Source organism: Maylandia zebra, linkage group LG16 (genome assembly GCF_041146795.1).
Source record: "Maylandia zebra isolate NMK-2024a linkage group LG16, Mzebra_GT3a, whole genome shotgun sequence".
Lineage (NCBI taxonomy): Eukaryota > Metazoa > Chordata > Actinopteri > Cichliformes > Cichlidae > Maylandia > Maylandia zebra.
The window spans coordinates 32,450,947-32,463,629 of NC_135182.1; the positions used below are offsets into that span (position 1 = coordinate 32,450,947).

At 39.5% G+C, this 12,683-nt stretch overlaps 1 protein-coding gene across 6 annotated transcripts in view; it reads right to left on the reverse strand.

Moving 5' to 3' along the window:
* Positions 1–12,683, reverse strand: part of spegb (striated muscle enriched protein kinase b) — a 40,074-nt gene that overhangs the window by 17,005 nt on the left and 10,386 nt on the right. For 4 of the 6 annotated variants that reach the window (XM_004559189.4, XM_004559188.4, XM_023152355.3 and 1 more), the window contains exons 2-22: positions 12,529–12,615; positions 11,848–11,914; positions 10,130–11,670; positions 9,844–9,987; positions 9,560–9,742; positions 8,469–8,635; positions 8,136–8,224; positions 7,153–7,328; positions 6,641–6,901; positions 6,377–6,535; positions 5,622–5,811; positions 5,285–5,514; positions 4,617–4,736; positions 4,298–4,402; positions 2,463–2,669; positions 2,242–2,365; positions 1,709–1,881; positions 1,117–1,229; positions 774–942; positions 588–684; positions 283–483 (exon numbers count right to left, since the gene is read on the reverse strand). In XM_004559189.4, coding sequence (XP_004559246.3) covers positions 283–483; positions 588–684; positions 774–942; positions 1,117–1,229; positions 1,709–1,881; positions 2,242–2,365; positions 2,463–2,669; positions 4,298–4,402; positions 4,617–4,736; positions 5,285–5,514; positions 5,622–5,811; positions 6,377–6,535; positions 6,641–6,901; positions 7,153–7,328; positions 8,136–8,224; positions 8,469–8,635; positions 9,560–9,742; positions 9,844–9,987; positions 10,130–11,670; positions 11,848–11,914; positions 12,529–12,615 — 4,603 coding nt within the window. The remainder of the gene's footprint in view (positions 1–282; positions 484–587; positions 685–773; positions 943–1,116; positions 1,230–1,708; positions 1,882–2,241; positions 2,366–2,462; positions 2,670–4,297; positions 4,403–4,616; positions 4,737–5,284; positions 5,515–5,621; positions 5,812–6,376; positions 6,536–6,640; positions 6,902–7,152; positions 7,329–8,135; positions 8,225–8,468; positions 8,636–9,559; positions 9,743–9,843; positions 9,988–10,129; positions 11,671–11,847; positions 11,915–12,528; positions 12,616–12,683) is intronic. The other 2 variants (XM_004559190.4, XM_076875310.1) reach the window with 1 other exon arrangement.

Sequence of the window (12,683 nt, forward strand, 5' to 3'; positions counted from 1 at the left end):
GCTGAAGGCAGCTTCAACCGTCTGTTTGTTGAAAAATAGTAACGCGACCGCACTGCATTTTCTTGTTAGTAATGGTAACGGAGTTGTAACGATAGGAATAGTAATTAGTTAGATTACTCGTTACTGAAAAAAGTAACGCCGTTACCAGTTATTCCTATCACTGGTTATAACGCATTCAATATTAAAATATTCTTTTAACATAAACCTGGTATATTATACTAAGGCTAACTGAGTACTCAGCATCAGAAGGTTTGTTTTCTGACTGCTTTTAAATGTGGATACATTTCAGTGATGATGACAACAGCATTCTTCTTCTCAAAGGCATCATGAAAGTAAAGCACTCTCTCGTGGTCCAGCTTGGAAAGCAGCTTCATCTCTCTCAGAGCGGATGTCTTCTTCTTGGCCCGCGTGGAAATAAACTTTGCAGCGTGCTCCATCTTGTCTGCCTTCTGGGTCGCACGTTTCACATAGGAAAAAGCACCTCTGGAGAAAAAGTTCATCAGTTTCATAATTTCTTATTAGTTGAAAAAAGACTGTCAAATAAAAGTGCACGTCAGCTGTGGGATCTTTTCTTAAAACCGATTTACCTTCCAATTTCCTTGTGGATGTCATAGTAATCAGTCAGTCGGCGCATTTTCCTTAGAATAGTTTCCTCATCGTCGATGGGATCTTCTTTACTTTTAGCTACAGCAAAGATAAAAGATTAAATGAGTTCCATCAATTTGTTCATTCAAGAGCCTTTGACACCTCAGACAGACAGACTGGCTTCTTACCTTCATGAACGGTGAGTTCAGCTTTACAGGATACAGATCCGGCTAAGTTCCTTGCTGTGCAGGTGTAAACCCCAGAGTCTTCCGGACGAGCATTTAGAACCACCAGGGAGCATTCATTATCATCGTACACAAACGTGTAATGACTGCTCTCTGACAGCAGGATATCATTCTGAAAGCAAATATGCTACGTTTTACAGCGGGTCGTCTTGCGTTTGCTAAAAACTCCCTAAAAACTCTTATGGTTATTTCCCATTTCACTAATTTAGTTAACAGCACAGAAAAACCAGTAAAGAATAACTAGTCATGCAGGGCCATTGTATTAAACACTATAATGGATGGAAACCTTGAACCACAAGATGTCAGGGATGGGTTTGCCCTCCACAACCACAGCAAAGCGAGGGGTATCCCCAGCACAAACATCCAAATCTTCCATAATGGTCTCAAATGTTGGTGGAGCTGTAATGACAGTACAAAGTTCAATTAATTTTGAGGCAATTATTTGCAGTTATTTTGTACTTAGTCTCCAAATATGTCCATCACTAGAATTCTGAAAGCAGATGTCAGAGATGATCTGACTGAGAAACTGAGGGACTACTCATGCTGATACAGCAGAGATCTGGACTCACAGTAGGTCCACCCTAAAGTACACTTCATCCTCCTTTTTGACACTAGTTCAGATCATTATCATGTTGTAGACCTGATGAATCAACACCAGTGAATAAACCCATTATAAACATAAACTCCTAAGGGAACATGTTAACTGAAGTCATAGGTCTTGCAATCTATTTTCCTTAATTCTAAACAATCCGACTTCTTTTTGAAACAGTCGCCCCCTGCTGGCCATTAGAGAGACTGCATTTCAACAAAAGCTTTGCTTTTAAACCCAGAGACTATGTTCATAATTTATATGCACACAGTCTACCTGAAATCTATACCTGCCATCTCCACAATGAATTTGCAGCTGTCACTGCCATACTTATTGGAGGCCACAAACTCCATCTCTCCAATGTCAGCGCTCTTCACTTTCAGCAGCTTCAGCGTGTGCTGGTCGTCATCTGGCATTGTCATCTCATATAGGCCTGGCTTGTTGGCCAGGACCACTCCTCTCCTGGGAACAAAAGCATTTTCAGTCAGGTCAGATACTTATAGGAAGGAGGGCAGCAGAGTGTCACTGAGTCAGGACATAATAATAGACTTTCTTAACTGCTCTGGAATCCTGGATAATCACTGGGAATAAAGCAGCTGCCTCTTTGCATACTGTCATACTGTATTTATGCTTCCCAGTAACAGTACATGTATCCTGTTATGTACTAAGTCAGAAAGGGGACAAACGGCACTAGATTCTCTCATGCGACAGGAATATGTTTGAATTTTTTTTCTTTAGTGAAATTAAAGTAAAACTCATTCATTTCCTTGAGTTTCTCTTTTTCTAAAAACAACAAAATGAAGTGTATTGACAGAAACTAACCTTTTCCAGATGACTGAAGCATTAACATGATTGAGAGTCATTGAGATAGTGACCGACTGGTTTTCCATCACATATACAGTTTCTGGCTTATCGATAATCACTGGAGCCTCCTGCACATAAGGACCTGAAGACATAAACCACAGAGGTAATATTTAACAGATTTGTTCTGGATGGATGGATGAATGGATGGATGGATGGATGATCTATAAAGTCAAACCTACCTCTGTCCAGGAGCTGCACTGGGTCAGTAGCTGGTGAGGGCTTGCTGAAAGCCTTGGAGGTGATGGTGAGTACCCTGAAAGCATAGCGCACACCTTTGGAGAGTGTTGTGATGGTGTAAGTTGTCTCCTTCAGGCCTGAAGCTATAATGATCCACTGGATGGAGCCTAAGGCTTGCTGTTGGATGGCGTACATCAAAGAGCTGGGATCTGGAAGAAAAAAAAAGGCTTTTGATTCAAAATGCTTTGGGTCAATGATTCCTTTTTATATCACGCAGTATATGAAGTAAGTACATAAAGTACAACATGTAAAAACTGGAGCACCTCACAGTGTGTCAGTATGTTATTTTTAGCATTTATTCTTGATGTTTTTTCATAATGAAATCTGCTGCTTGTTTCAGTGTCCCAGCTGTAAAACCAGAGATGAGTAAGTCTTACCCAGAAATGAAAGAACACATCACACTCACAGCCTGGCCATTTGTCAAACACTTTGTTTTCTTTCATTCGGACACATTTGGGACTACAATTTACAAAATGAATATTGTGAAAACTTAAACTTAAATAATAAAATTAATAAATCAGTAAAATCATTAAGTAAAAAATAGCTTAGCTTAATAGCTTATCCAACATAACCTTTTCCCTTCTCCTATTTTATTTTTATGTTTTATGATTTTGTAAACTGCCTGTTTTTATGCTTGCTTTGTTCTGCTGTGTACAGTGTCCTTGAGTGTTCTGAAAGGCACTTTTAAATAAAATGTATTATTATTATTATTATTATTATTATTATTATTATTATTAAGACAGAAAAGTAGCAAATGAGACCATAAACACATCATGTAAATCTTATACTGAGGTCATAAAACAGAGAAACTGAGAAATGGGATAATTTGCTCATAGTCTTTTAGACCAGCAGCCCCCAACCTTTTTTGCACCACGGAACATTTATGTCCGACAATATTTTCATGGACCGGCCTTTAAGGTGTCGCGGATAAATACAACAAAATAAAACCAGTACCGGTACCAAATAAAAAAAAGATTTATTCATAACACAAGGAAAAAGACCGAGGGAAACCCAGTTAATGATAAAAACAATTGCAAAAAAATAACACTAAAAACCGATAAAAACCATAAATTTCACAACCGAGCCTCAACTCTCGCAGCCCGGTACCAAACGACTCACGGACCAGTACCGGTCCGTGGCCCGGGGGTTGGGGACCACTGTTTTAGACAACCCAGTGTTTTTTTGGAACCAGAACTGTTGCCCTCTGCTGGACATTAGAAAGAATGCACTGGCTTTACTTTTTAGACCTAGAAGCAAGGTCCATCTTTTACATTCAGTCTATGATCAAATGGCCCTCAGCTCAGATCTGTTCCATGTTGAAAGCGATAGATTACAATCTGTCAGACTTTCATGGAAAGATGAGATAGACACAAATATTTTAAAATGCATGTCTGAAAGAGACCTTAGAGAATAAGATAAGATAAGATAAGATAACCTTTATTAGTCCCACACGTGGGAAATTTGTTTTGTCACAGCAGGAAGTGGACAGTGCAAAAGTTATGAGGCAAAAATTAGAATACAATAAGAATAAATACAGTACACAACTGTACAGAATAGAATAAAATAAAATACTATATACAGTAGAATAAAATAAAATAAATATACAATAAGATAAAAATAGAATACAAATACAAATACTATATACAACTGAGTAAAAATACAACGATGACAGAAAGAATGTTCTGCATTAAATGTGTAAAACAATAAATAACTTAAGAATAAGGAATATATTGTTTTGTCTCTTGAATATAGCACATGTGACAATGTTTTTGCTTACCAATGGAAGGGTCCAGCCTCCTTGGTTTCTTCCAGCTCAAGGTGATGGTTTTGCCAGTAATGGATTCTATGACTGGAGTCCCATCAGGTGGGTCAGGGAGGATGTCTGAAAATGACAATGGATTTAGGCAGCTGTATTTTTCTCTGGTGTGGTGCGGCATGGGGCAGCATCAATCTATAAGGTGTACTTGAGTACGGTTGTGTAATCAAAACATGTTTCTTTCTCCAGAGCGTTCAATTCAGTTCAATTTTATTTATATAGCATCAAATCAGAATGAGAGTTTCCTCAAAGCACTTGAGGAAGAAGAAAAAAAAATTACCTGTAACATAGAGATGAGCATAGCAGGTGGCCTTCCCAACTTTGTTAGAGATGACACTCTTGTAGACACCACCGTGGGCATGGCACACAGAGCGGATGACCAGGCTGTGAACATCACGAACTGCAACAGGAGAAAGCGGCTTGGCTTACTCGGTTTTACACGACACAGACAAGGAAGACTGAGGCAGTGTGGATTCATTCAGGGGTGTAAGTGCTCAGTGTAGCAGCTATAGAATAACGACACTCTCTGTATTTAATTAAATCCTGATCTCACAATGAAATTCTGTGTACTTTTGCTCCACGCAACAAGAAAGAGGACAGCACCCTCGTTTTTGAAAATTGGTCTTTGTAGATTAAAGGTAGTTGAAATGATTTGCTGCTGAAGCACAGAAGTAACTGTCGCAATGATCCTGGCAATGAAGAAGCAAACAGGGCAAAAAGAGAATGATAAAATCACTTCCTCAATAAAGAAGTCTTTGGTTCTGATTATTACTGCTAGATCAGTAATGGTTATTGTACCTGCTTAATACAAGCAGTTATTTTTTAAATGAAGTAATAAAAAAAATATTTGTTTGCGTTTGCTGAAAAGAAAATCATACATAAAGGAATTTCCATACAAAGGATGGAAATAAATATCAGATGAATATAAATCCATTCTGCAAAACTTACACTGTGTCATCTTTCTGTCCTCTGTGCTTTCAATCCTCTTTCCATTGTGGAACCAGGCGATAGTTGGATACGGCAAACCAGCCACTTTGCATTTGAGCACAGCCTCTTTTCCCTCAATCACATCCAGGTCATAAAGGGGTTTGATGAAGTCAGGCATGGTGAAACGCTCCACCTCATTCTCTGGGACCTCTGGCTCTTCAGGTATGGAGGGCATTTTCTCCAATTTAGCCCTGAAGTGATGAGAAGAAGAATTGGATAGGTAACAATGAACACCACTGGGAGCTCAAGCGGAATTTCAAAAAGCACACGTGATCCAGAGAAAATCAAACACTCTTACATCTGTGAGGAGATGGCTGGACGTGGCTCCTGTATGTAAAGTTCAGCAGAGCTCTCTGCCTCGCCGTGACTGTTATGGGCTCTGACAGTGTAAAAACCCTCATCATCGCTGGTCACGTGAGAAATGACGAGAGAATGGCGGCCACCCTCCTGAAGAATACGAATGTCCTCACTTTCTGTAAGTAAATGATCTAAAGGAAAAAGGAAAACATATCCATATGGTTTTATATTGGAGGAGCATAAGTAAGATAAGCTAGAAGTTTACCCAGTAAAACTTTAAAGATAAGTGATTGATCAGAGATAATTAAAAACACCAAATAATAAAGAATGCAAAAGTCAGTAAGAGATTTTGTGTTTATAATTAATTAGATGTTCCAAAAAAGTTTCACTTTTTGCTTGCTATTAAGCGACAATTTAATTAAAACTTGACAGTTGATTTTATATCTGATTTACCATCAGATTAAGAAATAAGGCTAAAATCGTCAGTTGGCAGTGAAATTCAGTGATACAAAGAAAAAAGAGAACACTCCAACAATCACATGACCCCTGTGAGCAAGCACTTTGGTGACAGTGGAGGGAAAAACTCCCTTTTAACAGGAAGAAACCTCTGGCAGAACCAGGCTCAGGGAGGGGCGGGGCCATCTGCTGCGACCAGTTAGGGTGAAATGAAGTCAGGGGTTATTGCACTGCCCACAGAAGGAGTGTGTGTATAAGTGACAGCGTCATCAACCTAGAGGAGTATAAGTATGTTCCTACCAAAGTGGCTCCAGGTGACTTTAGGAGGTGGCGTCCCACTGACTTTGCAGTCAAATCGAGCGTTGCGCCCCTCAATTACTTCCAAAACATCCAAATTGCGAGTAAAGAGAGGTTCGAGGGAGGGGATGACTTTGAGTTTGCCACATGAGGTCACTTCCTCTAAAAAATGAAAAAAATATCTCTTAAGTAGAAACGAGTTAGAAGTGATAAATATACTTCTTCAAGTTTTGCATCATGCATGTGGGATATATCCTTGACACTTACCTTTAGCTGTGCTGAGTTTGCACATGTATGTTCCGCTGTCATCTTCATGTACAGAGTTAAGCAGCAGGCGGCACTTTCTTCCATCAAAGTGCATTTTACAATTGAGCAATGCTGGCTGGATCAGTTTCCCATCTGCAAGCCAGTCCACATCCGTGTCCTTTGGTCCAATGACGTGACACTCAAACAAAACAGTCTCTCCAGCCTTGGCTGTGATGTCCCTGACTGCCCGGATAACTGCGAGACCTGGCTCCACTGGTGGTGCTGGATATAAATAAAGTACATTTTCTGAAGATTGCTGTTAAGTGATACAAAAACGGTGATGTTGTGAAGTAGTTCCAGCCCTCTGTTTATGTTTTTAGTCACGTGGAACTATGGTAAAGGAATTGGAGGCATTTCTTTACAATGTAGAACAAAATTACTTCCCCAAAACTGACACGGACATAATTAATCGGTGAACAAGAGCGAAATGTCGATTTATGCATTCTTAATTAAACAAGCAGAAAAATACATACCTTTCACCTCCAGCTTTGCTTCACACTGCTTCGTCCCATACTCATTAATAATCCTACAAGTGTAAATCCCAGAGTCCGACTTCACTGCCGACTTGATTGTCATTTCAAAGGCGCCATCCTTCATCTCACGTACAATGTGACGTGGGCCTGTTTTTACCGTCACTCTGTCCCTCAGCCTACAAGAGCACATGGGACCAATTGTTTCTATATTTTTCAACAAGAGGTAAATTACTCATACACTGTATTTCAGTTTTTCAATAAAGGATGGTCAAGCACACGTTTTGTCCCACCACATTAGGGGGTGGAATACATTGTCTTTTCTGCTATTGTCTCTTTAGATTCATGACTAACTCTTATGACAAAACCTGCATGAATGACTCAGGCGTTTATTGTCAGCTACATTAAAAAAATAAGACTGGCATTATTAGCCGTAATGTTAAATTTAGCATTAAAAGAACCCCACAAAAAGACCAAAAGCAGTATGTAATTTTCTCTTTTTTAACTGTTGTGCTGTCACTTTTCTATTAAAACACATTTACAGAGAGTGCTATTTTCAATTAAATCATATATTTGGATACCATATTTTAGCTCTAAAATGTATTTGTACATTTATTTCCTTTTTTGTGCTTTACTTTGATATAACTTTTGCATTTGCAGCTATATGAGACTAACTTAAAACCAACTATCTTATGAAGAAAAGTATCACCAAGTTAAAGTTGCAACAGGAAAAGGAAATGATCTCATCTCTACATCGTAAGATCACTTCACTGATTAAGCATGGGGGTATGCAAAAGCATCACATGCAATAAAAAACCAATTTAAAAGTTTTGACTTTAAAACTTTAAGTTTCCACCTCCTTTAATGAATTAAAGGACCATGCTCAAAAACAAACTATGCATTCATGTTTCCTCATGGTTTGTGCTGTCCATATCTTATGGAAGCAATGAGTTTAAGTAGACTGATGAAGTGAGGGGGGGACCTACCAATACAGCATAGGTTTGGGTTGTCCACTTATTCGGACAGACATGGTGACTTCCTGTCCCTCAATGACAGCTTGATCACTCATTGTTACCTGTTTAAAATTTAATGCAAGTTAGACGCTTAGAGATGCATTTCACCTGTAAGTTTTATGAGAGATGTGTTGATGGGGTGACCACACAGCAGATAATACATTTATTAAGGGAAAATTAATACTGATAGAATGCTTAGTATGGAAGATATTTCCATGCAGTATTGTTGCCACTGTTCGATTAACATACTATGGTCACACTAAAGGGCAAAGTAAGATTTATCCAATGAACCCTGCACAGTCTCACCAAGAATGCAGGGGGTTTCCTAAAATGTGTGTCAATAGTTCGCCTTGGCTCTGGCCCCCCAAAGTCCATGACTTCTTCCATGGGGCTGAGATACTCTTCATCAGATGTAATAGGGCTGCTGATATCCATAGGAACACCCAAGTTTCCCTTTGGTTCCTGCACAGAATCTGCAAAGCCAGAAATTGTACTATTATAATCATTGTCATACCTTGATACCTTTTTTAACAATCAAGTCCCATTTATACTTTTTTTTTTTTTTTTATTGAGAGCAAAACTGAAAGAGTACAAGGGGATTTAAAAGAGTTCACATATTGAATAAAACATCCCTCCTGTTTAAAACACATTTAGAACCTAAGATGCCAAATGTGAAATCTAAACAATGGTGGATTCACAGTGAGTGGAGCCACTGAGCCTCATTGGGCACTTTATAGGTTCAGTTTTGCCTCTGAGTTTCCATGGTAACTATAAGTGAGGTTATTCAGCTGGAATATATGGCGCACACATTTCGCTGAGAGAGATAATGACAAGGGAGCCAGGAGAGAAATACAATGCCAACGTGGGAAGAGACTACGAGATGATTTTTAAGACGACAAAAATGGCCTCTAAAAATGAATACTGTAAACTGGAAATTACTGCTTAGTACATTTACCTTTTTTTTGATTAGGCTGCATATTATAGTGATAAATGTCCTGTTCAATTTCTGAGCGACTACAATAAAAGTTTAATATAATAACTGACGTGGCCTTTCTGTGTGGAGTTTGTATAATCGTCCAATAGCTGTGTTGGTTTTCTCCAGATATTCTGGCTTCCTGTTGCAGTTCGAAGAAATGCATGTTAGTTTAATTAGGGGATTCTGAATTGGCTTTAAATGTGAATGAGAGAATGAATAGTTGTGTCAGTGTTAGCACTGTGATGGACGGGCAACCTGTCCGGAGTGTACCCCACTACTTGCCCATTGTCCACCTAGATAGGCTGCATGCTTCGTTGGGTAAGAGATTATGGATGTATGTATAGATATGGATGTTCCTTAAGCCTCAGTCAGTCAGGCCTTTGCGATGCTTTTGGTCTCATGTCCCAAAACATAAACTTACCTGCTTTAACTATAAGAGTGGCACTGCTTGAAGCTCTTCCCATCTGATTAACAGCAGTTACACAGTATCTTCCCCCATCACTTATTTTAGCTGATCTGATGAGAAGACTATGTCGTTCACCCTCCACTTTGACTGCATAATTTGCAATCCCAGTGACCTCAGTGTTGTCTATAGTCCAGGTGACTTAAACAGAGAAGAAAACAAAATAAATCCACCTCTCCATCAACTGATTCAAAGTTACCTTTAAGGGTTTTGCTGTTGAAATAAAAATTACAAAAAATTACCTTCAGGGCTAGGGGTTCCAGCAATTATAGTTCTTAGCAGTACATCTGCACCAGCAGATGCTACAGTATCCTGGAGGGGAAACTCAAACATAGGAGCCTCCATGGGGTCTTCTCCGGCAGACACATAAGAATCATCTGAAGAATCTGCACATTTTAACAAGAGACAAACTTAAAGTGATTTTTGTTCCTTTGCTCAAATTACAAAAATGACACTAGAGGACAGAGAAAGTCACTTTATTAGACATTACCACAAAAAAGCTTACAAAAGAAACAGAACAAATCTAACCTAACTCTGGAGACAGGGGTCGTGTACGACGGTTCTTTCCTCTGGACTTTTGCTGTTGTCCCTCTTTGGCACCAGCACGCTTCTGTTTAGGCTCACTTGTGCTTACAGGAACATCCTCTTCCATTTTTTCATCTTCAACAATAATTGTAGGTACCTTAATCTTAGAGATTGGTTTAGAAAGTTCCACTTCCATTTTCTCCTCTGTTGGAGAGCTTGGTAATATTCTTGGGGGTTTTGAAGGGGCAAGATCTTGCACAATGATGGGCCTTTTTTGTACCAGAGGACTCTCAGGTCTGTTTTCAATTTTTCTTACTGCAACTTCTATTGGTGTCTTTCTCCCCGAAGTCTCATCCTTTTGCGTTTGTACAGGAGACTCTTGGATGTGTGGGGATTCTTGCATTCGAGATACCCTTTGTACAAGAGGACTCGGTGGCCTTCGTTCAACTTTGTGCAACGTCATCTCTGTAACATTTCTGCTTGGTGAATCTTCCCTGTGTTGATTATATATTGCTGGTGATGATGATCGTTGAATAATTTCTGTAACAGGACTGACTCTATTGAATTCTCTCACCGATCGTTGTCCTGGTAAGTCAGATAACTGCATTGACTCTGGGGTGCCTGCAACTTCTCCAACTCTACTAACTGGTACAGCTGTTAAACCAGTGTCTGCTGTCTTTTGAGGTTGAGATTTCTGCTCATGTTGTGTTTGCTGCTGTTGCTGCATCGGTTGCTTACTTAGTTCCCTTTCTCTCTGTTCTTTTGCCCACTGGACTCGTTCCCTTTCTTGGAGTTTTTGCAGGACCTGAGGAGGAATAGGTTCAATTTTCCTAAAAGGCTGGCGCTGCTTGACCTTCAGGGTTAGCTGTTCAGTTGAAAACGATTTCTTCAGATGAGGTTTACCAACAAGCTTTTTAATGCGTTGGAGCTCCTCAGTGAACTTGTTTTCAATGTCCTGAACTTTTTGAGAGTAGCGAGGTTTCTCTTCCAGCGAAGCTGCTCTCTGTTTAAACATAGACCTTCGTTCAGCAGCATCTTCTTTTAGAGCTTCCCTAAGATCTTCCCTTGAACTTTCTCTAGAGATACCCAAACGGCTTCCTCCATCATCTGAATCCACAGATCCAGCCCGATTGAACCCTGCCCAGGATCTTCCCGAAATGGAACCTTCTGGAATATCAAGACTCCGTCTCCGCTCCTCTAAGTCACGGACCTTCTCAAAAACCTTTGAACTAGCCCTTGTAAGCTTTGGAGAGGGTCTAAGAGTAAATTCTTTCTTGGAATATTCACTCAGTGGAGTCTGTGGTCGGGAATCTTGGGTGTTACTTTGGGACACAGATTTTGGCTGCTTAACCTTTTCTTCAAACTCCCCAGGCACGGTGTCTTGGTATTCAGTTGGCACAACGATTTTCTTCCGCAAGCTAAGAGGAGTAGTTGAACCAGAGCGACTTGGCATTGGAGAGGTGGAGGTGCGTTTGACCAGTCTTGGAGATGGGGGTGGGAGAACTTGTGTGGGAGATTCTCTTGAAAAATCCTCAGACTGGCTCCTGAAATAGAGGATTTGAGGAAAAATCTGTTAAAATTAGGAAGCTGTTGCTAATTTACAACCTTACTCATTACTGTGTTTTAGCATTGAATTCAAGTCCAGTAGTATAGTCAACACACAAAGTTCTTTTTACTGTAATTGTTGGGGTTACCATCAATGCTGTATGTTTTGTACTTGCCTGTTAGAGTGATCTTCATGTCCATGTGTTTTACTGACATCCTGGGCACATTTTTCCATCACTGTGTCTCGTGTGAAAGAAGAGATGCATTAACACATTTGTATGGCAAAAATTCTAGGTCAGGTATTCATGTTCAAATCTCCACCAAATAATATTTCTATGTAAACACTGGATGAAGTGACTTGCTGTATCACTGCAGGCTCTGCCATCTGTATAGAACACTGCTGGTAACCACTGTGGAGAACTGAGGTTCTAAAAAGACAGTTATTTCCCTGATCAGACATACAAGGAGAGCAAAAGAGTGAAGGAGAGAAAGACCTCCAACACAAAAAGTACACAATATATATATATAGATATATATATAGATAGATCTAGGTCGATAGATCTATATCGATAGATCTAGATCGACAGACAGACAGACAGACAGACAGATAGATAGACAGATAGATAGATAGATATACATGTTTGTTTCTGTGTCAGAAGTAGCCAAAAAGAAAACTAGAGAAAAAAAAAAACAATGGAAATGAAAACTGTTATTTTTCATTAGGTTCATGTGATTGCCTTCAGCTCCATTTTCTTTCTTGTTGTTGGTACTACTATCTTACAACCTCATAGCAGGTCTCAGTACCATCCTGTAAGCACTGATGCAAATTAATGATTGAAATCAGAAACAGTTCATACCTGCAGGCACAGCCTGGTCCTCAACATCCCCGCTATCTTCTTTGGTCTCATATTGGTCTCCACCTTCATCTTCTGTTGTTTCAGAATCTGAAATAAATAAAACAAAATAAATGGAAAATTACTTGTGATGTAATCACATTTCAACTAGACCAGTT